Source organism: Haematobia irritans, chromosome 1, assembly GCF_050003625.1.
Source record: "Haematobia irritans isolate KBUSLIRL chromosome 1, ASM5000362v1, whole genome shotgun sequence".
In the NCBI taxonomy this organism is placed as follows: Eukaryota; Metazoa; Arthropoda; class Insecta; order Diptera; family Muscidae; genus Haematobia; species Haematobia irritans.
The window spans coordinates 274,025,977-274,052,662 of NC_134397.1; the positions used below are offsets into that span (position 1 = coordinate 274,025,977).

The following is a 26,686-nucleotide window of genomic DNA, read 5'->3' on the forward strand; positions in this document are numbered from 1 at the left end:
GTTTTATTCGATCTTTTTCTTTAATCTTTAATAAAACTATTGACATTTATTTTAGATTTTCCTCTGCTCCAAAAGCTACACATACCATAAGAGATCCACCCCCGTGGGTGTGTTTATAGCAAGTTTGACGAGGGTACCGAGAATCTCGCCTATATTTGTAATGGCCACCAGGACCATACAAATTGAATTTCTATATATAACCGTTTCGAACTCTTCGTCTCAAAACTTGTATTTTTCAGCAAAAGAAATACGAGCATTTTTATTGTGTTGTGTTAACCGCGGTTTAAGAATATTATTTTCGAATTTTAGTCCTATATCGTGCTTGATAATTTCTGAATTCGTGGTCTAGTGACATTCAGACCCAATTCTTTTATTTTTCCGCAGCTCATGTTTTCATTGGCAGCAAGTTGGCGAATATGTCGCTTTGTCCTTTGGTCAACGGTTGAAATACGCCCACTACGTTTAGCACAACCATAGTTTGTGGGATTTTTTAAAAAATTGCTAATCGTATTGCGGTGTCGATTTGTCGCCGATGCAATGTCTACAATTTTTTTGCCAGCTAGGTTCATTCCGATAATTTTTATGCGTTCGTCCTCTGAAATTTCACTTCCTCGAGGCATTTTTCACTAAAGATAAAAAAATTTGCACTAAATTTCTTCTGAATACATAACAAGAACATAAATGTAACTCACCCACAATCTATATTTATTATTCTTCAGCGAAAAAAAAAATAAAAATCATGTACAATGCACATATAATTATTTGATATTTAACTTCAAACTTTCATTACAAATTTCAAACAACGGTACATCGAATTGGTGTCTACGGACAAAATCACTAATGATAATCATAGCATTCTTGGTCGTGGAGAAATTCTGAGTCGGTCTAGAGATGTCCGTCCATCTGTGGAAATCATGCTAACTTCCTAAAGAAACAAGCTATCGACTTGAAACTTGGTATAAGTAAAGCCTTTCCTATCAGGTACATTTCGAATACTCAAAATAAAACAAGTTCCAAAGGGGACTGTTTCTTAAGGACATGTATGGGGTAGTCCTACTAAGTTGCCCCAGATTGGGTCTTAAAGTTTTACTGGGACTGATCCATACACAGCAGGGCCTAGTCTTGTTCCGTTCTGGGGTTGATCCAATTTCCATGGGGACCTTTTCGTTCCTAATACAACAACATATGATCCAAAAAGAAATCTTTGTGTTCATGACATATTCTTTACCAGTCGTGCGATTTAATTCCGTTTCATCGTCACATCAAGGCAAAAGACTTCTAGTCTGATCGTTAAATTACAAAATATCTTCTACTTCAGAGTATCTCTCTTCAAATTTCTTAGAACGGTTAATAAGCATATGCTAATGTAGAGTTATAGATCAAATCTTCTATGAAGCATAAACTTACCCTCCATGTACTTATGTAAAATGTATCAAATTTATCAATATCTCAATGATATGCATACCATCCTTTGACAAAAGCACTTTGAAAAAACATTGTTTTTTTTTTATAAATCATATTTATTTTATAGCATCTTATGTATATTTCGCTTTAGATAAATAACTAAGAACAATATATGCATAAATAAAACCGTACCACCTAATATGTAAAATAACATAACCATGAACTATGTATTTGTGAATGTTCCCAATTGATTGAAATAACCTTGAATATACCAAAACGCTATGTACTATGTAAATATATTATAATCCAATTCTACATATATTGCAAGATCTTTTTGTATTATCTATTTCTTATGGAGTTTACTAATCCAATAAAATGTTTCCTTGTACCACTTTGTATTCAATGTAACCTAGCATAAATTTCCTTTTATAAATATAACATAAAAAAATGCATAAATAAATTTTTATTTGTTTTTCTGGGTTTCTTGTATCATACAATAAAAACTACAAATGTGCATAATAAGCTTAGAAGGCATTACATGGTAAAAACCTATACTCACATACACACATAAATACCATTTAGACAATTATATGCATAGGAAAGGAAGTATCTGCAATGGGTTAAAAAAAGATCTCTTAAGATTATGTGAGTAGGTGTAGGTTAGAGTGTGTGGTAGACATCTGTACTATTGAAGGTCATGTGCATCCACACACTCTAAAAAAATCTGATTCTGTAACATGTTGCAGGCGTTTGCAAGAAGTGTGTGTGTTTTTCGATATTATCGAAACATTATGCAAGCACACTGACCCAAACAATATTATTTTACCGCATTTCATATAAACATTAATTTTTTTCCAACAATCATATTACATAAAAAAATTGGAGGTTTTTCTAAGGGCTCAAACTTAATGTGTCCTCCAAAAGATGTTCTCGATTTGAACTAATCAGGAAGTTATTTTAAATAAATTTTTATATTTATTTTATTTTCTCATATTTTTTACCCTCCACCATAAGATGGGGGTATATTAACTTTGTCAATCCGTTTGTAACACATGGAAATATTGTTCTAAGACCCCATAAAGTATATTCTGGGTCGTGCTGAGATTCTGAGTCGATCTAAGCATGTCCGTCCGTCCGCTCGCCTGTTGAAATCACGCTAACTTACCAACGAAACCAGCTATCGACTTGAAACTAACTTGTCATAAGTAGTTGTTATTGATGTAGGTCGGACGGTATTGCAAATGTGTCATATTGGACCACTTTATGTATAGCTCCCATATAAACAGACCCCCAGATTTGGCTTGCGGAGCTTCTTAGAGAAGCAAATTTCATCCGATCCGGTTGAAATTTGGTACGTAGTGTTAGTATATGGTATCTAACAACCATGCAAAAATTGGTCCATATCGGTCCATAATTATACAGAGCCCCATATTAATCGATCCCCAGATTTGAACTCCGGAACCTCTTGGAGGAGCAAAATTCATCCGATTCGGTTGAAATTTGGTACGTGGTGCTAGTACATGGCCGCTAACAACTACGCAAAAATTGGTATATATCGATCCATAATTATATAGAGCCCCCATATTAATCGATCCCCAGATTTGACCTCCGGAACCTCTTGGTGGAGCAAAATGAAATTTGGTACGTGGTGTTAGTATATGGCCGCTAACAACCATGCCAAAATTGGTCCATATCGGTCTATAGTTATATACAGCCGATCTCCAATCATAAAAAATTGGTCCATATCGGTTCATAATCATGGTTGCCACTCGAGCCAAAAATAATCTACCAAAATGTTATTTCATTTTTGTTGTTTTTGATTTCAGCTTAAACCCATGCATTGCCTAAACTACAAGTGTAGCTTAACCAACAGAGGAAAAATATGCTTGTCAAATTTATTTGGACAAGCCCTATAGACTGTAAGATGGTTGGATGTATAGCCGACTATCAAAACCTTTTTTCGTGAGGTTCAAGTGTATTTCACTTTGTGTTGAGTGAATTACCCGAATTTATTCTGATAATCGGTAGATAGTTTTGCTGCAAGTAGAGGATGCTGATGAGGATTGTGGTAATTCCGAAACAGCTGTACATACAACCGTCTTGCAGTCTATAGGGATTTGCCCAAATAAATTTAACAATCATATGTTACTTTTCCTCTGTTGGTTAAGCTACACTTGTAGTTTAGTCAATGCATGGTTTTAAGCTGAAATCAAAAACAACAATAATGATTGAAGAGTAAACCTACAATAATAAATAAAACGAATAAAATTTTATTTCTATAGAAAATTTTGTCAAAATTTTATTTCTATAGAAAATTTTGTCATAATTTTATTTCTACAGAAAATTTTGTAAAAATTTTATTTCTATAAAAATTTTGCCAAATTTTATTTCTACAGAAAATTTTGTAAAAATTTTATTTCTATAAAAATTTTGCCAAATTTTATTTCTACAGAAAATTTTGTAAACATTTTATTTCTATAGAAAATTTTATTTCTATAGAAAATTTTGTCATAATTTTATTTCTACAGAAAATTTTGTAAAAAATTTATTTCTATAAAAATTTTGCCAAATTTTATTTCTACAGAAAATTTTGTAAAAATTTTATTTCTATAGAAAATTTTGTAAACATTTTATTTCTATAGAAAATTTTGTCGAACTGAATTATATACGTATTTAATCGGCCCTTTTTTAGTTTTATACCACGTATAGACTAATTTATAATTTAGAAGACGGTGTTAGGAAGTTTTAAGATACCTTGCCATCGGCAAGTGTTACCACAACCCAGGTAATGCGATTGTGGATGACAGTCTTTAGTAGACGTTTCTACGCATTCCATGGTGGAGACTTCGGCCTGGCCGTATATACTTGTTAAGTGATAACATTGTTTGTTTCAACTACCATAAAGCAGTACGAATTAAAACAATGGTACAGTTTGTTAATATTTTGTCGCAAAAACAGCGCCAATAGGATAAATTGCAAATTTTTGAAACTACACACAAAAAAATGTTCTGATTCAATCACGAAATTAATTGATCCAATTAATTTTTAATTGGAATGTCTTCAATCACAGAAATGATAGTATCAATTAAAAAGTTAATTGATCCAATTACAAAATTAATTCATACTATTATTTTTGTGATGGATTTTTGTTTCAATTAAAAAAATTTGTTGAATCAATTAAATTTTTAATTGAATATTTTTTAAAACTCAATTAAAATTTTATTTGGAAAAATTTTCGTGAAATTTTTTTGTGTGTATTTGAGCTAAAACCTTTCATACAAGCATTAGAACGTAATAAAACAAAAATATAAAAATTAGTTATTTAAAATAACCCAGCGTTTGTTTTTTAATTGTAAAAAATAAAAAATACAGTGCACTTTCGTTATTGAAATTTTAGATACTCTACAAAGTTTTAATTTTTTTATTTTCATTTTCCGAAAATGTTGACTAACTCCATTGTTCGAAGTATAAAACAATAATTTCAATTTCGATCTAAAACCAAAAACATACGCCAAGTGGTTATATGCCCATTTTCTTTGTCCATATTTTTCTTTTCTCCGAATACACATTTTAATATGCAAATTAAATAGTATCTAATATTAAATATATCAATTGTTTGGGAGAATCTCATTAACATACCAAGCACATAGCCACAAAAAAAAACTATGCACTCATACACACAAAAAATATTTTTTGTCTTCAATCATGAAATTATTTTTTATAATTTTTAATTGAAATATTTTCAATCACAGAAATGATTGTATAAAAAAATTAATTGACAGTCAATTAAAAAAATAATTGATGCTATTAATTTGTGTGATTGATTTTAGTTTCAATTAAAAAATTTGTTGAATCAATTAAGTTTTTAATTAAATATTTTTAAAACTCAATTAAGATTTAAATTGGAAAATTTTTTTCTGTGTTTAAACTCACTTATTATATTCATTTATGAACATTTGAAGTCCAAAATATAATATGTCCCCTCTTAACGACGACATATACTACGATTTTTTTATACGCTATTCTTATGGAAAGTGATTTTAATTGGACGAAAAATTCTCAGGTTCGCTATATATTGACAATACCAATTTTTGGGTTTTGCGAATTTTGGTTTACCAAAATATGGGGGATAATCTAACATATGTGTCCCAAACATTTTATAATAAATTGTAAACATTATATGTTTGCACTTAAAAATATTGTGTTAAAAAACTCCTATTCATTTATAACGGAACATACACGCAGAGAAGAAATATGATCACCTCAAGCATATTTTAACAGCAAAATGTTATTTTTGGACGGTGAACAGTAAAATTTTTGTCGCAAAAATATTGTTTTCTCAGCATACAGGCACATGGTTGCGGAACCCAGATACATAATTACCGAGACATTAAAATGGTTGCGACAAACATGATCCATGTTCACCGCTCAAAAATAGCATTTTGTCTTAAAACATGTTTGGGGTGATAATATTCCTTCGCTGGGTGTATGGGAAAAACATTATATTTTGTCCGTGTATATACCTACAGACAACATTAAAGAGGGGAGATAAACATTTTGAATTATGCATTCAAATGAATTTCTTATTTAGCAACAAATTTTATGCATAAACACAGACATAAAGTGAATACACACTTATACACATATGAGAATATCCAATCTCATATGAGATTCATATGAATCTCACACAATGAACATGTGGCTTTGTGTAGGTATATCGTTTTGCTAAAATGCATTTATAGCACAATCAAATGCACAATATTACACACACACGTCCATACTAAACATTCCAGAGGAGATTCCTTTAGATTTTTTTAAGGTTCCTGTATTCCGTGTTTTTTTTTATATTTTCCCCATCCCAATGACAATCCAGTTGTTGTTGATTTCATCCGGGTTTAAAATATTTATGGCACAAGACTATCCTTACAAAACATCTAATCTTTGTCACAGATGTGACACCTTAAGGTGAAATATATTTTATTTCATATTCAACATTACTGTGGTAGAGAATATTATTTAGTTATGTATATGAACGAGTTGGAAGAAAATTCTCAGGATTTTGGTATAATATACGTAACAGATATTGAAGAAATCACACTTTATAATTATTTTTGTCTTCAATAATTTCCTCAACGAACCCCAGATAAAAGTAAGACCTAATAATCCCAAATCCATTAAAAAGCTAAAGCTTTGCTAATATTTAATTTAATAAAACGCCTAAAAGTATGCAACAGTTTTGAAACTTTTTTTTAAAGCGACACTAAAATATGCTTTCACAATAAATTTTGAAAATTGGAAACTTCACTGCACTTTGAAACTTCCAAATAGATAACAAACTAAATGATATGGACTGGCAAATAAATGAACGGACAAAAGTTCCAACCAAAATTCAAGGAGAAAAACGATGGCCCTTTCCAAGATGGTATATCTTTAACAATTAGTTATTCACGCTGCTTAACTTTCCTATCCAAGAAAAAAAGTAATAACAACTAGAGGTGTGCACGTGACACGAAATTTTCGTGACTCACGCGTGAGTCTTGAGTCGTGAGTCACGATGAGGGCAACGGCGTGAGTGTGCGTGAGCGTGATTAACCGACCAAATGTCGTGCGTGAGCGTGCGTGAGTAACGAATTTCGGAAAAACACACTCACGAAAATAATTCCGCTTGAGAACATAAAATGCTTAGGAGTTGAATTCATTTATAATTTTTGTGATATCCAGCACACAAAAAAAATTTTTCTGTTTCAATCACGAAATTAATTGATCCAATTAATTTTTGAATTGAAATGTCTTCAATCACAGAAATGATAGCATCAATTAAAAAATTAATTGAAGGTCAATTAAAAAATTAATTGATCCAATTAAAAAATTAATTGATATTATTAATTTTTGTGATTGATTTTTGTTGCAATTAAAAAATTTGTTGAATCAATTAAATTTTTAATTGAATATTTTTTAAAACTTAATTAAAATTTTAATTGGAAAAATGTTCGCAAAATTTTTTTCTGTGTAGGTGTTAAGAGTTTTATAACGCTCTCGATTTTAATGATACTCACGTTTTCAGTCAGGTTCTGTAGGTAAATTACTCATAAAATTATTCGTGAGTCACGAGGTGAGTCACGACATTTTTAGTGACGAGGTGAGTCACGACATTTTTAGTGAGTCACGATATTTTTTGTGAGTCACAACATTTAAAAGATTTTCGTGCGTGAGTGTGCGTGAATACAAATTTTTTTTCGAGAGCGTGAGTCCTACCAAAAAATAATGTGCGTGAGTGTGAGTGAATAAGATTTCTCCGTCGTGAGTGTGCGTGAGCAAAATATTACTCACGTGCACACCTCTAATAATAACTATGAAAGACAAAAAAATGTTTCTAACTACGAAGCGATTTCTTGCCAGTCGTGAAGAATTCAACGTTTTTACTACATCACACAGAAAAAAGTTCCCAATATGCAGCGTCCAACGCAGCAGCATGAAAATCTCACAAAGGAAGAAAGTTTTTCATCTACAGATTTTTGCAATTAAATATGAGGATTAATATGTAATATTGTCTCTATGCTAAATAAAAGAAGAAATCGCAAAAAAAGAGTGGTGGAAAAAACCTAAATCTTGGAACTTCTTCAACAACATGGCTGCTACAGATATTACAAGGATATGGGTCGTCAATACACAGAAAAAAATTTCACGAAAATTTTTCCAATTAAAATCTTAATTGAGTTTTAAAAAATATTCAATTAAAAATTTAATTGAATCAACAAATTTTTTAATTGAAATAAAAATCAATCACACAAATTAATATTATCAATTAATTTTTTAATTGGATCAATTAATTTTTTAATTGACTGTCAATTAATTTTTTAATTGATTCTATCATTTCTGTGATTGAAGACATTTCAATTAAAAAATTAATTGGATCAATTAATTTCGTGATTGAATCAGAAAAATATTTTTTTGTGTGTACTTACCTATCATAGTTTTGATACTTTAAATAATATAAAATTTTATTTTGTAACAGAAAATATGTTTTCTATCTTTATTATAAAGTTTTCATTTTATTGATTACAATCGATATTTTTTAATACATGTCTACGTATAAGGAATTCGCATGAAAACTATTGTAAAGTAAGTAGTGGAGGCAAATAAACGCGCTTATCGTTTTTAATATTTATTTATATATTTTTTATGTGTTTAATACGTGTATTAATCAGAATACAATTAAATAAAACTGTTACTAGTAATTTCAATAGATTTATAGTATATATAAGCAGACAAATATTACAGGTCCTCTAGTGAAATATAGTGGGGATAGTATACCGCTATGTGACAGGAATCATTTTTACAGTCGAACACGTTTATAAGGTACCCCGGCCATAACGAACTACAGGCTATAAAGATCAACTTTTCAGGCCCCAACAATTTTTTCTTCTAAAATACAACTTCGTAATAATTTTTATGAATATGTTTATAATACTAAAGTAACATAACTGAAGTTCCAAGTAAACAGAAATATCATATTTTTTCTGTGCGTTCTTTACTACGGTTTTAACGATCTGAAAATCCAAGTCCTTGCGAGTTCGTTATAACCGCTTTCGACTGTATATGAATGTGCAATTTTCTTCAACGATCAATTTTTCTTTTACGGCTGAAGCATTGCATTTCTGCGATTCATTGGGATATTGCGATATGCCTCGTTTATAATGTAAATTTAGTTGGACGATTTTTTGGGAATGTTATATAAAACTCATGACAACATTTGACTTTTAGTGATTTCAATACATTCAAACCAGCACTGCCAGTGTTTTACGTAAAATTCCCAAAAACTCGTCTTGGTAAGGAATAAAAGTCACTAAATATCGGGGGACTAATATTACGTGGTCTAATCAAATGTTAAACTATTACAAATTTTAATTGTTTATCAACAACAGAACAATTACAAAATAGAAAGAATTACATCTGTTTTTGGTTAAATCTAACCTTCAAAAATCTTCAAAGATCGAATGAAACATCCTCAGAAAAACATATCACCAAAATATTTCCAATTAAAAAGTTGATTGAAGTTGAAAATTTCTTCAATTAATAAATTAAATGATACAATTAACTTTTTAATCAAGATGAAAAAATTAAGTTAATTAAATATTATTTTTTGTAAATAAAAAATTAATTGATACAATGAATTTTTTAAAGGCCGGTTCTGTTCGGTTTTCGCGTTGAAACTCCATACAAAACCAAACAATGCGAAAAACTAGCGAAATTTTGTCCATTTGTGGTACTTTGTTTTTTCGAGTTGAAAAACTGACGTTTAGAGCATGGCGCCATTTGCAATGTGAATTAAGAAATAATTTGTTTGTGGGTTTATAACACAAACACAGATCATATTTTTGTTCCGAAAATATACAAAGGATCAAAGGAGTAGCAGCTTAATTGCCCAAGGAAAAATAAAATGTTAATTTTGTAATAGCAAGCAGCAAGCACCAACCTAATAAAATATCGCTCCCTGTAAATACCTAAATAAACACCGCTTTTTATGTGGTTTCTACAAAAAATTTTCGCAAGAATGAACATAGTATCTGCCTTAAGTTTGTATTTTTTTTTTCATTTTTAACTAAAAATTTATTTCATATAATAAATTTTTTAATCAAACTAAAAACAGTTAAGAAAGTAATTGCAAATAGCTACGTTTTTAATGAAAAAATAAATAAAATAATTGAGTTTTGCAATTACAATCAATTACATTTTTAATTGAATTAATTAAAAAATTAATTGAAATTTGCTAATGAAACCAATTAATCAAGTACTTTTTTAATGTCCAATTAAAACTAGGGTTGATAAAGGGTGGTTAAATTGTAAGGGCCGATGTTGAATGTGAACCACACCTAAACGCCAAGTTTTTTCCGAATTTTATTTTACATTTCTCTATTTCAGTCTTACTCAATTTGAACCATGGACGTCGAGAATGGGCAGAATGGTTCCAAGAAATGGCAACAGTGGATGATCATTTTTCGAACGTGAGTGAACGTGATTAAATTAAATAATGTCGCGCGTGAGCGACATGAAAATAGTCCAATGGTGTGTGTGACAAATTTTCGTAAAATATGCTCACGAACATAAAAAAGCTTACGAGTTGAGTAAGAGTTTAATAACGCTATGGATTTTAATCATGCTCTTGTCAGATCCAGCTAAATTACTCATAAAATTATTCGTGAATCACGGTATTTCTCGCGAGTCATGACATTTGTAATCGTAAGTGTGCGTGAGTGTGAGCCCTACCAAAAATATCGTGCGTGAGTTTGCGTGCGTAAAATAGTACTCATGTGCACTCCTCTAGATGATTGTCGTTGTTTTTGGTCAAAATGGATACCTTCAGAGTGCCTGCTTTCATTATACTCAATTCGCGATCATTCAATATCATTAAGTGGTATATTGTGATGGTCTCATCGCTAATAATTTGTTTTGGGCTTCCATTTCAACTCGTCTAAATTTAGCATATCAATCCTAGATTGGTAATTTTTTTGCATCTTTAAATAAATATTTTACCAGAACGCGATTTTTTTTAAATTGAAAAACATATTGTCGTGAGGCCAAAGATTTCATGACCGTAAAATACGAATGCGAATTTTGTAATTCAGTAATTCAGTTTAATTCATTAATTTAATTGTAGTGTGGTATACTTTAATTTATTTTACGTGACTGGTCATTAATAACCAAATATCTGTTATGATCAAAAAAAATAAATCAATTCCATTTTAGTTGTATTTTTTTTTTTTTTCTTTACAAAGAGATCCAGAAGTAGTCTTCCAGCCTATATGGGGTGTGTTGTCACGATCAGAAATTGAACGCATTACCCTCTACATGTAACCCATTGCGCAATGCTACAACCCATAAGTAAATAAATAAAAATGTTTAAAATAATTAAAACAAGATATAAAAGAAAAATCAGGCCAATCCGAGTCAAACTCGAAATTGCCCAGTGTTATTTGAGTAAAAAAAAGTGTACTACAATAATACAATAAATTATATATTTTGAGGGAGGGGTGGAAACACCCATATTCATTTCAATCTTAGCCTTAAACTTAAATAGAGTTTCGCTGCTTTAGTATCTTTCGAGTTCGCCCAATAGATGAAGCACACACACACACACCCACACACTCGAACACGAATCCTATAGAACAAAATGAGGGACATGCATTCACTCTGCTCATTCATTTGCATAATATTCGTACGCATACAGACACAGGCACCAATACCATTGTAAGCACTCACATACATACAAGGCTACCCATTGCACGTACTCCATGATGAGTTTTCGTCATATTCATCATTCGTAGATTCGTATTAGAATGCATGGTGATGCATGGCCCGCCTCTCTGTTTATATGGGTGTTGGTGATTGTAATGGGAAATTATGCATTTGTGTATGTGTGTGTGTGTGTGTATGAGTGGTTGGGAGCAGATCCTTTTTTGCTCTTACACATTTATGTCCTTTATATGCGTGTGTATGTGTGTGTATGAGAGAGTGTTCATAGACTTTGTAACATCTTGTTGTAGACTTTAATATGATGAAATTCCTTGAAGGCATCGCGAAAACGTAATTTCTGTTCAGTGTCCAATTTCCCATAGAAATCCTGAGCAGATGTCACGAACAATGCAATTTCGTGATGACCCAATTTTGTTGAACTCATTCTTTTCTTTGTTGTGGGTGTTGCTGGTGCGGATGGTGCATTTGGTGAAACCACTGATGTCGCCGTTACCGAACATGCTGTTTGGCCCTTCTTCACACCACTCAACAGTAGTGGGAACAGTTTCATTAAATGGAGATTTATGGAGGCCGAGAGGAATACAACGCTGAGACTCCAGACAGCTTTTGCTTCTGCCAAGGATAAAAACGTGGGTAATGAACAGGTAAGCCAATCTTGTAATTGTTGCAGAAATGAGGAATCAATGGCCGAACGGAAGACCTGTTGAAGAGTAAAGGAGAAAGATGAGCCAAGAGCAATAACAACATCAACAACTAAAGAATGTCATTAAAACTGTTGTGACAGCTATATACCGCGTATTGTAAAACACGTAAAAGATTAAAGGATCCTGGGGGGTTACTCTGTATTGCGATGCGTAAGAAAAATTGTCGCGAATCGAGTAATTGGTACTCAGTAATTCGTTTTCGTATCTACCTTGCGCATCTAGTTTTCGCAAATCTGGCATCACCGCACTCTATAATGCGAAAGCGTATGTCAAACTCGTTCGTTGATCGCAAAAATCGTGCGCAAACAAAATAGCAATCGCAAAGTAACAAACATGTAAGTAAGCACAATTAAATTTTTATATTTGTATCTAATTGTTTTAGGGAAAAACCAAAAAAGTTACAGACACAGCAACGTCAGTTCCAAACTTTGGTAGACTTTATGGTCTCTTCCGCACTTACCTCAAATTGTATGTGCTTGGGACAAAGTATTCGTTCAATCACCTCGCAAACTTCTTTTAAGCAGCGCGACATAGATTGCTGTGATAGTCCTAAAAGATGGTCTTGGCCGATTTGGTGTTGATAACCACCTTGTCCAAGCAATTTCAAAGCAGCGGCCACTTTTATTGGAGTTGGAATGGCTGTGGATTTATTTGGAACGACGAGGTCGTCTTTAATAGCGTTTAATACATACATAAACGCATCTTTATTAAGACGAAAATTTTGTATAAATCTATAAAAATGAAATATTCGAAAACGTTTGTCACATAATTTGAGTTTCCATTTTCTTACCCGTGGTCACTTAGGGAGAGTATATTTGACCGATCTCGCAAAATTCTTCTTGTAATTCGTTCATGTTAATTTTCTTCAAACCATAACGCTATCGAATCCATAATTATTACTTTTTTGTTATAAACGATTAGCAAGTTTTAAAAGCACACGCACCGAACGGAAGATTGTTTAAAATGTTTTTATTTACAATTTTTTGACATTTCTTTTTATCATTTTCGTTATTGTTTACATTGTGCAACCAGCGTTGTCATATTTTCGCTTTATTTTGCTAAAGCGTTACCATATTTTCAGTTTACTTTGCGAAAGCGTTTGCGCAAGTGATACAGAGTACCGAATTGTACTCTTAACGCATTTAACTATCGCATCGCATTTGCTTTCGTATCGCAATACAGAGTAACCCCCCTGGTAATTTTAAATTGTTAAGACATCTTTGTAATTGCAATGGACAAACCTAAGAGTAACTTTTTGGTTGGTGACCCGTAAGTATAAAAGTTTAAACTTTAAGTAAATAAATTTTGAGTATAGCTTTGGTACATTTGAATATATTTTCCTAAAAATAGGTTTCATTTAATATGAACAAAAAGTGTAACAAACTGAAAGGAGAACTTTGATCTCACACATGCTCGCTTTCCGGACATCAAAAATGTATAAGATCGATGTTAGTTTTACCATTTCCTGGGTCGTTTGCTACATCTTCGTTCATCTGTGTGAGTATCTTCGCTATTGAACTATATATGAATGTTTCGTCCTATGAACATATATTTAACATAAATGACATAATACCACATTCACATTATACTCGAAATCTACTAAAAGTGTATTTGAATTTTTTCTATGAGGAAAACAAGTAAGTATTTTATTTATTTATTTATTTATCAATTAATTACATTTACAATAAAATTATAAATATAATTGTAAGCTATAACTGCTAGGGTCTTAAGCTTGACAAGTAAGTAAGTAAGTCTAATGTCGGGCGGGGCCGACTATATAATACCCTGCACCACTTTGTAGATCTACATTTTCGATACCATCTCAAATCCTCCAAATGTGTTGGGTGTCATATATAAAGGTTAGTTTTTTATTTGTTGTCTTTCTTTATGATCAGTAATACAACTTTGTGTTTAGAAACGTGTTTGCTAGTGCTAGAGTTAAAACTTTAATCGAAGTGTACTGCGAAAATATCAAGTAAAAATTATAATGAAAAAGTTATCGCGCGATGTGGAGGACAATATAGTTTCCCTAACTAATAATGGGTCTTCATCGCGGAAAATAGCCAAGGAACTAAATATAAGTCAGTCTGTGGTCATTTGCGTCCAAAAAAGACGAAATACTACTCCCAAAGAGCAAACCAGAGGCCGCCGAAAACTGTTGACCGAAGCGGACGCTCGCCTTATGATGGCAGAAATAAGGCAGAACAAGTCCGTAACGCCGAAAAATACTACTGTTACCAAAAATAAGCAAGTTAGTGAATGGAAAGCAAGACGAGCGCTCCACAACATTGGTTATGTTTCAGCTGTAAAAAAAAATAAACCTGCATTGTCCGTAAAGAATATTGCTGGCGTCGTCCTGGTGGTACCATTCAACGCCACCATGTTAAACAAACTGTGAAGCATGATGGTGGAAGCATCATGGTTTGGGGCTGCTTCACTTGGTGGCACATTGGACCATTGCAGAAAATTGACGATATAATGAAGAAGGAAGACTACCTCCTCATTTTGCAGACTCATCTTCCAGAGTTTGTTGACAAGAGTGCCTATCCTGAAGATGAAGTCGTATTTCAACAGGATGGTGATCCGAAGCATAGTGCTAAAATAGTGAAAAATTGGCTTAGTGAGCAAAAATTTCAAGTAATGAATTGGCGAGGGCAGAGCCCCGACCCGATTGAGAAGTTATGGTTAATCGTGGGAAAACGGCTGGGATTGTATAAATAAGCTCCATCAAAATTAGAAGACCTGTAGGAACGAGTACAACTTGAGTGGCAGAATATACCCGATGAAATTATACAGGAATTGGTTGAAAATATGCCAAAACGTATAAATATGGTATTAAAAAATAAAGGGTTATGGACCAAGTACTAGAAAATATTCCAACTGACACCGGTATAGAAAAGTGCAAAATTGAGTACATGCGAGTATTTTTTGTTATGTTGATTTATCTCTCTGAATTCTTTACTATTTGTTTTGGGTTTTTTTTTGTCCCTTTAATTAGAATTGAAGGAGGTATAAAAGAAAAATAAAACTATTTTGAGTTTCTTTATTGATGCCACTGTATATGAGGGCCTTGTCTACATCTAAGTCGATTTTGACCATATTTGGCACACACTGCTAGAATGTTAATTGTACTCTCTGTGCACAATTTCAAATCTTTCGGTGTGAAATTTAGGCCTCTGTGAAGTAATTCGGGCGAAATTTAGAGTTTAAGAACGTTAGTTCTACTCCCAGTGCAAAGTTTCACGTAAATCAGAGAAAAACTTTGGACTCTGTGGTCATATGAGTCGAAATCGGACGAATGATATATATATATGGGAGCTATATCTCAATCTGAACCGATTTGTACCAAATTTTGCATCTATGGAAAGTTTCACGTAAATCGCAGTAAAATGTTGGTCCCTGTGGTCATATCGGACGACAGTTACATATAACAGGTTGGCTGATAAGTCCGCGGTCTAACAAAGAAAAACACATTTTTTTGTCAAAATTCGTTTTTATTATTCAACATAGTTCCCTTCAAGAGCGATACAACGATTATAACGACCTTCCAATTTTTTGCTACCATTTTGGTAGTACTCCTTCGGTTTTGCCTCAAAATAGGTCTCAGTTTCGGCGATCACCTCTTCATTGCAGCCAAATTTTTTCCCTGCGAGCATCCTTTTGAGGTCTGAGAACAAGAAAAAGTCACAGGGGGCCCGATCTGGAGAATACGGTGGGTGGGGAAGCAATTCAAAGCCCAATTCATGAATGTTTCCCATCGTTCTCAATGACTTGTGGCACGGTGCGTTGTCTTGGTGGAACAACACTTGTTTCTTCTTCATATGGGGCCGTTTTGCCGCGATTTCGACCTTCAAACGCTCCAATAACGCCATATAATAGTCACTGTTGATGGTTCTTCCCTTCTCAAGATAATCGATAAAAATTATTCCATGCGCATCCCAAAAAACAGAGGCCATTACTTTGACGGTTCACCGGCCGCTGTCCACTCAGCCGACTGTCGATTGGACTCAGGAGTGTAGTGATGGAGCCATGTTTCTCCATTGTCACATATCGACGGAAAAACTCGTGTGTATTACGAGTTAACAGCTGCAAACACCGTTCAGAATCATCATCACGTTGTTATTTTTGGTCAAATGTGAGCTCGCGCGGAACCCATTTTGCACAGAGCTTCCGCATATCCAAATATTGATGAATGATATGACCAACACGTTCCTTTGATATCTTTAAGGCCTCTGCTATCTCGATCAACTTCATTTTACGGTCATTCAAAATCATTTTGTGGATTTTTTTTATGTTTTTGTCGGTAACCACCTCTTTCGGGCGTTCACTGCGTTCACCGTCCTCCGTGCTCATTTCACCACCCTTGAATTTTGCATACCAATCAATTATTGTTGATTTCCCTGGGGCAGAGTCCGGAAACTCATTATCAAGCCAAGTTTTTGCTTCCACCGTATTTTTTCCCTTCAGAAAACAGTAATTTATCAAAACACGAAATTCCTTTTTTTTCATTTTTTTCACAATAACAAAAGTTGCTTCACAAAAGACGCTCTATCTCATAAACTAATTGACTTACAGACGTCAAATTTTGACACGAATCATTTGAAGGTTGGTACTATATAAAAATAATATGCATTTAATACTAGCGACACCATCTATGTGCCAGACCGGGGACTTATCAGCCAACCTGTTATGTCTCAAATATTTAATGAACTAAATGATAATTTTCCATTACGAAATTGTCCACACCCTCATGAAATTTTCCTCGTTTTAAGTCTGTCTCAAATAGTTTTTCAACTACCCGTGGGTATAAAGTTCAATGACCGTACACATAAGTTCAATGTGAACTAAAGCAAAAGAAAATTGTCGTACGGTTGTTATAAATTGCAAGAATGAACTACTGTATGGTTAAAATGGTCATGATTTTGGCGCCAATGATTTTTCCATTCTTCCCATAAAACAGTTTACTTTTGTTCTGTGCAATGATATCCTCATTTAAGTAATATAGGAATAGTTTCTATTAATATCGAATTTCCTGGTTCACGTTTGCCGCTAATTAGATTGTTCCGTGGTCTCCGGCATGTACCAATGGATCCATGTTTTGTTTTGTCCCAAACGAATACCAGAGTCAAGTCGCCGACAACTTTCTCAAAACCAGAATTTGGTTCAGGCTTTGGCTCATGCGATCTTTCAAAAATGCCAACCTCTTATTACAAACGATTTTAGAGCTTTAGGGCTCCACTATTTAGAATTAAAAAACTCGAAAAAATCGAATTTCAATTAAAATCGTACATTGATTCGAAATGACTTTTAAAATAGAAGAGCATGATTTCGTGAACTCAATAAACCTGGGTCACCTTTCCAAAAATCACACACACACATATGCGACATTGTAGAGTACTACTTGCTCAATATGTGGCACCATCGCTACATACAGTTACAACTCCAAGAGTTATGTATGTGGGAGATCGAATACTAATAGTAGGTCGCTGGCGTATAATTCACTCGTACATACACTCGTAAAACTTGTAAATATGTTTAAGTAGGTAGGTCCTTACCTGGAACACAATCATTGCAATAACATCGCTGTGTGGTTGATTTATGGCCAAGAACTCCTTTATGACCTTCGTCAATATTTCTTTGGGCGGCACTAAATCACGTATCATTTGGCACAACACCTGGCCATAAATCCAAGCCGCTTCTTCGTTGGCCGTTTTAATGCATTGCAGCAAAATATCAACCTTATCCGTTTGCTGGGCAATTATCTCGGGGTCATCCTGCACAATGCCATTGCTTAGTTCCGTATTTTCCAATTGCTTTGAAGAACCTGCAACGAATACGAATAACAAGATGTAGGTGTTATGAAATCACTATCGATTAGAAGGAAGTTAAATGAGATTTTATATCATGTTTAAAGATATTGGAAAAATTCAATAATTAGAGGTTCTTTTTTTTCATTTTTTGCTTTTCAGTATGCATGGCAATAGAAATTTCTAGTTAAGCGATTGCCAATGGCAATATACTGGAGCGGTATACGTGGAATAGTAAAGTGGAAAGTTTTTAAAATTCTACCATAAAAACTAGAGATTGAGCGTAGCTCATTTTTTACAGAGTGTTGCGCGAGAGAAAGGCCAAAAGAATATTTTCGGGAGGAAACAAAAGTTCAAAAAAAAAACTTAGATCTGTTTTATCTTCACTAGCCATGGCCCCTGCCATGATGGAACCTATAGTGAAACCCCCGAAATAGTTCCAACTCCTTCGCTTTTTAGTTAAAAGCTGGAACTATTTTCAACTTAAACTGCGCATACACTGAAAAAAATATTGTCGTGAGACCAAAGATTTCATGTCCTTAAAAAATGAATTTTGAAGATGAAAATGAAATTTGAAGATATAATTTGTTTACTTTTTTACCTTGCCAAAAATGTTTCACCAAAAACCTCAAGATTCAACTAAGGCGAAGTTTGCCTAAAGTAAAGAAACACATATTTGATTTAAAGAAATCGTTCTTAAATTAACGGAAATATTTAAACTTTAGACTTAAGATAAAAATTTAATTATTTAATCTTTAGACTTAAGATAAAAATTCTTCAAATGTAGGCTAAGACTTATTTTGAGGGTTTAGCATCTTTGGTTTAAAGTTTTTTTTTTTTATTAAGAAAGCATTTTTTATTTTAAGTATCCGTTATAATTTGGCATTTGTTTATACGTGAATAGCTTTATACCGCGAAAAAAAGTGAAAATTCTATAAATGGTAAATGTATCCCAATTTTAATTTATTTGATCCTAGATTTAAAGCCAGATAGGTCGCTAAAAAATTAATTTATTTTAAAGAAGACGCATCTTTGGCTCGGAATCGATATCAAAATCCTTAAGGGAAGGTCAAAACCTTTGGATCCAAGTATGCTTTTTTTTGGGTGTAAAGGGTGGTTAAAATTTCAAGGGCAGATGTTGATTTTGAATAAAACACAAACTATTTAGGAAATTATTGTATTTTTATTTTATTATGATATATTGGTATTACTCAATTATGTATGGAACAAAATATCGGCCAAATGGGCGTCGCGACCTCGGTGGCACACCTTCATCTGATGGTCCAAATTTTCGATGACGCTGAGGCATAATGGATGTTCTATGTGCCGAATTATCTCATCCTTTAGATCTTGAATTTTTGCTGGCTTATCGGCGTACACTTTTTCTTTCCAATAACCCCAAAGAAAAAAGTCCAACGGTGTCAAATCACATGATCTTGGCGGCCAATTGACATCGCCATTACGTGAGATAACACGACCACTGAATTTGTTGCGCAAAAGAGCCATTTTTTTGTTAGCTGTGTGGCAAGTGGCACCGTCCTGCTGAAAGCACATATCGTCCACATCCATATCTTCCAATTCAGGCCATAAAAAGTTCGTTATCATCTCACGATAGCGAACACCATTCACAGTAACTGCCTGACCGGCCTCATTTTGGAAAAAATACGGCCCGATGATGCCGCCCGCCCATAAACCGCACCAAACAGTCACTCTTTGTGGGTCCATTGGTTTTTCGAAATCACTCTTGGATCCTCATTCGCCCAAATGCGGAAATTCTGTTTATTGACGAATCCACTGAGGTGAAAATGTGCCTCATCACTGAAGATGATTTTCTTCGAAAATTGATCATCCACTGTTGCCATTTCTTGGAACCATTTAACACGTTGTTGGATTGTGTATCTCTCCATGGTTCAAATTGAATAAGTCTGAAATAGAGAAATGTCAAATAAAATTCGGAAAAAAACTTGGCGTTTAGGTGTGGTTCACATTCAACATCGGCCCTTACAATTTAACCACCCTTTACATTCGAAATATCAAACAAATCGGACAACAATTGCGGGGTCCATTCGAAAAGTCACATAGGGAGATCGGTCACAATATAGCATACACACAAAAAAAAGTTTATCTGAACCGAAAAAACATGTTTACTCTAATTAGTTTGGTATTGATTCGGAGCCAGTGAATTCGACTTAGGATGAAATTAGGAAGCAATACTCTGTAAATCCTTTAAAAATTTAACCACAGCCTAAATTTCAAATGTTGTCAATATTTTGCATTCATTTTCGCAATAAACAAAATGTCATTATTTATAAACTCATGATACGAAATCATCTTTTGAAGATTGGAAAAAAACTAAGCTTAACTTTCTGTGTATCAGGTCAGGGACTTTTTAAAGGACCTAATACCACACTAAAAAAAAGTTTACTTGGATCCAAAGATTTTGGACTTAAGGATTTTGGTATTGATTCCGAGCCAAAGATGCGGTTTCTTTAAAATAAAGAAATTTTTTAGCGACCTATCTGGTTTTAAATCTAGGACCAATAAAATTAAATACAGATCTTATTTATCAAATGTTCATTCTCTTTTCGTGGTTTATTAATAAAGGTACTTACGTACAAACAAATGCCAGTTTAAAAATCAAAATTATAACGGATCCCAATAAACACAGGATGAGCGTTTTTCAAATGCAACAACTTTTCAGTTTGAGGGTAACTATAATTATCAACATAAATTCAACTTGACTTGAAACAGCTCATATTCAATACATCTTCAAATTGTTTGCGAATTACTTCCAATTTGCCAAAATGTTGACGAAATCTTTGAAAAGGGGTTGAAGATAATATGAGAAAACTTTGACAAAACACTACCCTAAAATGCAACGAAAAAACCATGTGGTTTTCAATACTTATTTGTGCAACGAAGTTAGTGGTCAATTGCAAGAAATAACAAGTATATACAGCAGTAAATTCGGCCGGGCCGAATTTTAAATACCCACCACCATGAAATAAATATGATAGTTTACTTTGAAAACTCTTCGTCGTAGTGGGTTACTTGATACTATATAGAATTGTAGGGGGTTTGATGACAAATCTTCTCCCAAGGCAGTCAGCTCCCGAAGAAAAACTTTAAAGATTCTACCAATTTTGTTTGAATTTTAGAGAAATTATAAACATATCGAGGATATGATTAAATTACGCCTTGATTTGAAATCTTAAATCTGTAGATTTTTTCCGCCATTATTTAAATAAATACGATGAGTAAAATCTGGAAATTTTACTTTCAGTTTGAAGCAATTTTCATGATCAGTGCGCCTGCTATTTTAGAGTTGAATAAACGAAAATACTTTATAAGAAAAGGAAATTTCGTTTGTCTAAAATTTCATTATAGATTACTAATTTCCAGCAAATCGGATAAAAACTACGGATTCTAGAAGCCCAAGAAATAAAGCCGGGAGATCGGTGTATATGGGGGCTATACCAAAACATGGACCGATGGGCACCATTTTCGGCACACCTTTCTATGGTCCCAAAAGAACTCTAGATTTTCAATTTCAGGAAAATCGGATAGAAAATATAGTTTCTAGAAGCCCAAGAAGCAAAATCGGGAGATCAGTCTCTATGGGGCCTATATCAAAACATGGACCGATGAGCACCATTTTCGGCACACCTTTTTATGGTCCTCAAATACCTCTAGATTTCCAATTTCAGGCAAATCGTATTGTAAATATAGTTTCTAGAAGCCCTAGAAGCAAAATCGGGATATCGGTCTATATGGGGGCTATACCAAAACATGGACCGATGGGCACCATTTTCGGCACACTTTTTTATGGTCCTCAAATACCTCTATATTTCCAATTTCAGGCAAATTGGATAAAAACTACGGTTTTTATATGCCCAAGACTCCAAATCGGGAGGTTGGTTTATGTAGAGGCTATATCAAAACATGGACCGATACGGACCATTTTCGACTCACCTCTTTATGGTCCCAAAATACCTCTAGATTTTCAATTTCATACAAATCGGATAGAAAATACTGTTTCTAGACGCGCAAGAAGCAAAATCGGGAGATCGGTCTATATGGGGGCTATACCAAAACATGGACCGATACGGACCATTTTCGACACACCTCTTTATAGTCCTACAATACCATTAGATTTCCAATTTCAGGCAAATCGGATGGTAAATATAGTTTCTAGACGCCCAAGAAGCAAAATCGGGAGATCGGTCTATATGGGGGCTATATCAAAACATGGACCGATACGGACCATTTTCGACACACTTCCTTATGGTCCTAAAATACCTCTAGATTTTCAATTTCAGACAAATCGGATAGAAAATACTGTTTCTAGACGCCTAAGAAGCAGAATCGGGAGATCGGTCTATACGGGGGCTATATCAAAACATGGACCGATACGGACCATTTTCGACACACCTCTTTATGGTCCCAAAATACCTCTGGATTTACAATTTCAGGCAAATCTGATAAAAAATACGGTTTTTATAGGCCCAAGACCCCAAATCGGGAGGTCGATTTATATGGGGACTATATCAAAACTTGGACCGATATAGCCCATCTTCGAACTTGACCTGCCTGCAAACAAAAAACTAATCTGTGCCAAATTTGGGGACGATAGCGCCGTTATTGAAGGCTGTAGCGTGATTACAACAGACAGACAGACAGACAGACAGACAGACAGACAGACAGACGGACAGACGGACATGCTTATATCGTCTTAGAATTTCTCCCTGATCAAGAATATATATACTTTATATAGTCGGAAATCGATATTTCGATGTGTTACAAACGGAATGACAAACTTATTATACCCCGTCACCATTTTATGGTGGTGGGTATAAAAAAATGGAAAATTTTAGACAAATAACCAAATAGTTTATAAAAATAGGTAAGTGAAAATAAAAAATGAAATAAAACTTTAAGGAAGTCACTAAATGTATATCTGTTTGCAGAAAACTAAAATTACGTACTTGAAAACATTAAAAAGCTGACCAATGAAAAAATGGTAGACAATTAACTGGAACTGCTTCAAATAGTTTATAATAATTGGTACGTCAATATGAAAAATTTAATCAACACTTTAGAGAAGTCACTAAATTTAAATCTCTTTGCAGAAAACTAACATCTTTGGATGCTACATTCTTGCAAACATTAAGAAGCTGACCAATGAAAAATGAGTGGCTTATCGACAAGAAAAAGTTTCCACAAACATTACAAGTGCAACCTATTAAAATTGTTAAAAATAACAAATTGTTGAAATCAACAACTTCTGGATGAAAATGTGCATCACATCGTCAGTTTAATTCATATGCTACTATCAATTTAAAATGGATATTTTGTGAATCCCTGTGCTGGAAATCAATTCTAACACGCGGTCCAGTACGTTCCTAATTTCAAATTGCCCGCATGTTAATAAATTTTAATGCTGTTTTACGACACCAAAAGGAAGGAAATCGAATTATCAATGCAAAAGTGTTTACTAATAATGTTTAAGATATTTAAAGTTTTGTTGTTTGTTTTTTTGTTCTTATTGTTTAATAAGATTATTATTTATCAATTGGTATTGTAGTGTATTATGTAGTGTATTATATATTTTATTTTGATGAAAATGAATAAATTATACAAAATTCATAGAATTTTGGCTTTGACTTTCAATTTGAAGTGGGTATATCATTCATACAAATTTAGGTTGAAAAGTATTTGCAACGATGTTAATTTTGAATTTGACTCGCATCGAAAATTGTTTGACAAATTATTGAGTAGCGAAGCATTTCAGTTTGAGGATAACACTTGAGATATTATTGCTAATGTGTTGAATTTCACTGTTGAGGGTAATGTCTGTTTTTTGTTGAGAACGCGATTTTCTCAACAATTTCTCAACTTGAATATTACCCTAATCCTTTGAAAAAATGTTTGAAAATTTGTTGAAATTTAGCATTTTTCAAACGTTTGTGTTTATTGGGATACTTCAAAATAAAAAATGTTTTTTTAATTCCAAAAAAAAACTTTAAACCAAAGACGCTAAATCCTCAAAATAAGCCTATATTTGAAGCGTTTTTATCTTAAATCGAAAGTTTTAATATTTCAGTTAATGGAAGGACAATTTCATTAAATCAAAAATGTTTTTCTTTACTTTAAGGAAAATTAGCCTTAGTTCAAAGACATGCGACTTTAACGGGGGAACGCAAATTTACAAAATTTGTGTCCTAAATTTAATTAAGAAAATTTTTGAAGCAAAGATTATAAAATTTATTTTAATTAAAATTTCATTATTTTAAAGAAATTTGTCATTAATATTTTGTAAATTTTGCATCCTAAAATTTAGGTTGCGTAATCTTTAATATCACGTAAATATTTTTATCAGTGGAAGACATTTTTGAGCGTATGGATTTTTAGAGAAGACTTAAAGTAAATTTCAATTATTTTCTATACAAACGCCATGGTGGTGGGAGAGTACGTTAGACCACTACACCATTGTATTACAATGCGCCTGTTTACTATATTCTTCTTCTCCCCTATTCTCGTTTGAATTTAATATAACAAAAGAAATGTGTATAAATTATTTGCAAGGAATTCAAAAGTTGCTATTTTAACTTTTGTTGGCAATTTCACAGCAAAGCAAATAAAATTAAAAACTTTTTCAATTTTATTGCCTCAAATAAAACTGCAAAGAAATAACTACACTTCATTAAATCCTTTAAATGGCATTTACCTCGTCTAGGACGAAGCACAATTACTATGCTGGTACTGCTACTCTTTCCGCTGTCATAGAAATGCTCTCAATATTCAAAACGTGTGACCTTGATCTGAAAATAGCTGTGCTCTTTTGTGTGTTGCTTTACTTCGTTTGACATTCATGAAAATGAAAACAGATTTTTTTTGTTGTGTAAGTGTGTGTGTGTATGTGTGTACAACAAAACAATGTGTGAGGAAATTCAGAGGGGAAATGAATGAGCCTTTGTAGGATGAGTTGTATAGACAACTAAACATTGGAATAAAATTACACTTCCAATGGTTGCCATGCAACAGTATCACAGAATCATAGAATCACAGTGCCATTGACAGCAATGATCTGAATAAAAAGGGGAATGGTAAAAAAAAACCTACATTATCAGCCCCACCATCAGCAGTACCAACTAAACCAATCATCATCACTAGTGAACTAGCTTGGCATGCCCAAATCAATAGAAATAGAGATTGTTAATAAAAATCGAATTTGAAAATTATTTAAAAAGCCAAAGATGCCAAAACCATCAACCCAAAAAGAGTAGAAATACCAATACATGACCACAAAATCGAAAATTTGTGTGTGTGTGTGTGTGTGTATGTATAAATTCCCAAATTCATACGTATATCGGGGAAATGCAAACACACTGAAAAATCTAGTCCAACTGGCCGTCTGTCCTGTCAATTTCCTATAAAAACAACTCCAAAGCAAATGGAAATATTTTTGTTACACTTACCCACATAAATGCACGACAAAAGTAATTTCAGTGCGGGAATTGAAAATTTCTCGTTTTCCAATTTGGCCAGCTCAAGAGCAAGTTTTTCAATTGAGGGCCTCAGCATTCGGTTTTGGCTGTCTGCACCCATGATACCACTACTACCGCCAGCCACAGCCGTATTGCTGCTGATGTTGCTAACTTTATTGTCAAGAACAATCATTCGCTCCAAACCCTATAAAATAACAAAACGAATGAAATTTTGTAAAAAAAAATCCATATGTATATATCCAACAAACAATAGAAATAAAATCAAAAATACAGGACATTTGAAATTTACAAAATGGCATTTGGTATAAAAATTTTGGTAAATGGAAAAATGTAAACACTGAGATTGGTATTTTTGCACCAGTCTCCAAAAAGAGTAACATTGAAAATTAACTATAAATAAAATATTTACCCACAAACTAAAGACACAGTTTTATATCCCATGGGAAATTGGTAAAAATTGCCATTGCCAGGACTGGTACCGACACCCATAGCAAAAATCATGAAGGGCGTGAATGTTTCAAAACGATCCGTTCACAAAAGTGAATCAACGCACATGTGGTTTTAATCTGACAACGATAAAATGCCACCATTTGTTTTCAAAACAACAATCAGCGTTCATGATCAGAAAATATAATGGTTACGAATTTAGGAAATTAAGTAAGGAAAGTCTAAAGTCGGGCGGGGCCGACTATATTATAGCCTGCACCACATTGTAGATCTAAATTTTCGATACCATATTACATCCGTTAAAATAAAAATTGGCCGTTAAATCGACATCCGTCAAATGTGTTGGGGGCTATATATAAAGGTTTGTCCCAAATACGTACATTTAAATATCACTCGATCTGGACAGAATTTGATAGACTTCTACAAAATCTACAGACTCAAAATTTAAGTCGGCTAATGCAATTTTCGATACCATATCACATCCGCCAAATGTGTTGGGTGCTATATATATAGGTTTGTCCCAAATACATACATTTAAATATCACTCGATTTGGACAGAATT

At 33.3% G+C, this 26,686-nt stretch overlaps 1 protein-coding gene and 2 long non-coding RNA genes across 4 annotated transcripts in view; 1 reads left to right on the top strand and 2 right to left on the bottom strand.

Annotated features, from left to right (window-relative positions):
- Positions 1 to 9,132: 9,132 nt before the first annotated feature.
- Positions 9,133 to 26,686, bottom strand: part of htt (huntingtin) — a 152,649-nt gene continuing 135,095 nt past the window's right edge. For both annotated transcript variants that reach the window (XM_075294654.1, XM_075294652.1), the window contains 3 exons: positions 25,648 to 25,861; positions 17,918 to 18,186; positions 9,133 to 12,358 (listed from right to left, as the gene is read on the bottom strand). In XM_075294654.1, coding sequence (XP_075150769.1) covers positions 11,921 to 12,358; positions 17,918 to 18,186; positions 25,648 to 25,861 — 921 coding nt within the window. In that variant the 3' untranslated portion in view covers positions 9,133 to 11,920. The remainder of the gene's footprint in view (positions 12,359 to 17,917; positions 18,187 to 25,647; positions 25,862 to 26,686) is intronic.
- LOC142219764 (uncharacterized) lies at positions 12,489 to 13,131 on the top strand. Its single transcript, XR_012717752.1, has 2 exons — positions 12,489 to 12,697; positions 12,745 to 13,131. It is a non-coding gene; the product is annotated as an uncharacterized LOC142219764 (long non-coding RNA).
- On the bottom strand, positions 13,009 to 13,552 carry LOC142219765 (uncharacterized). The gene is made up of 2 exons (XR_012717753.1): positions 13,153 to 13,552; positions 13,009 to 13,093 (listed from the first exon to the last, which is right to left on the bottom strand). It is a non-coding gene; the product is annotated as an uncharacterized LOC142219765 (long non-coding RNA).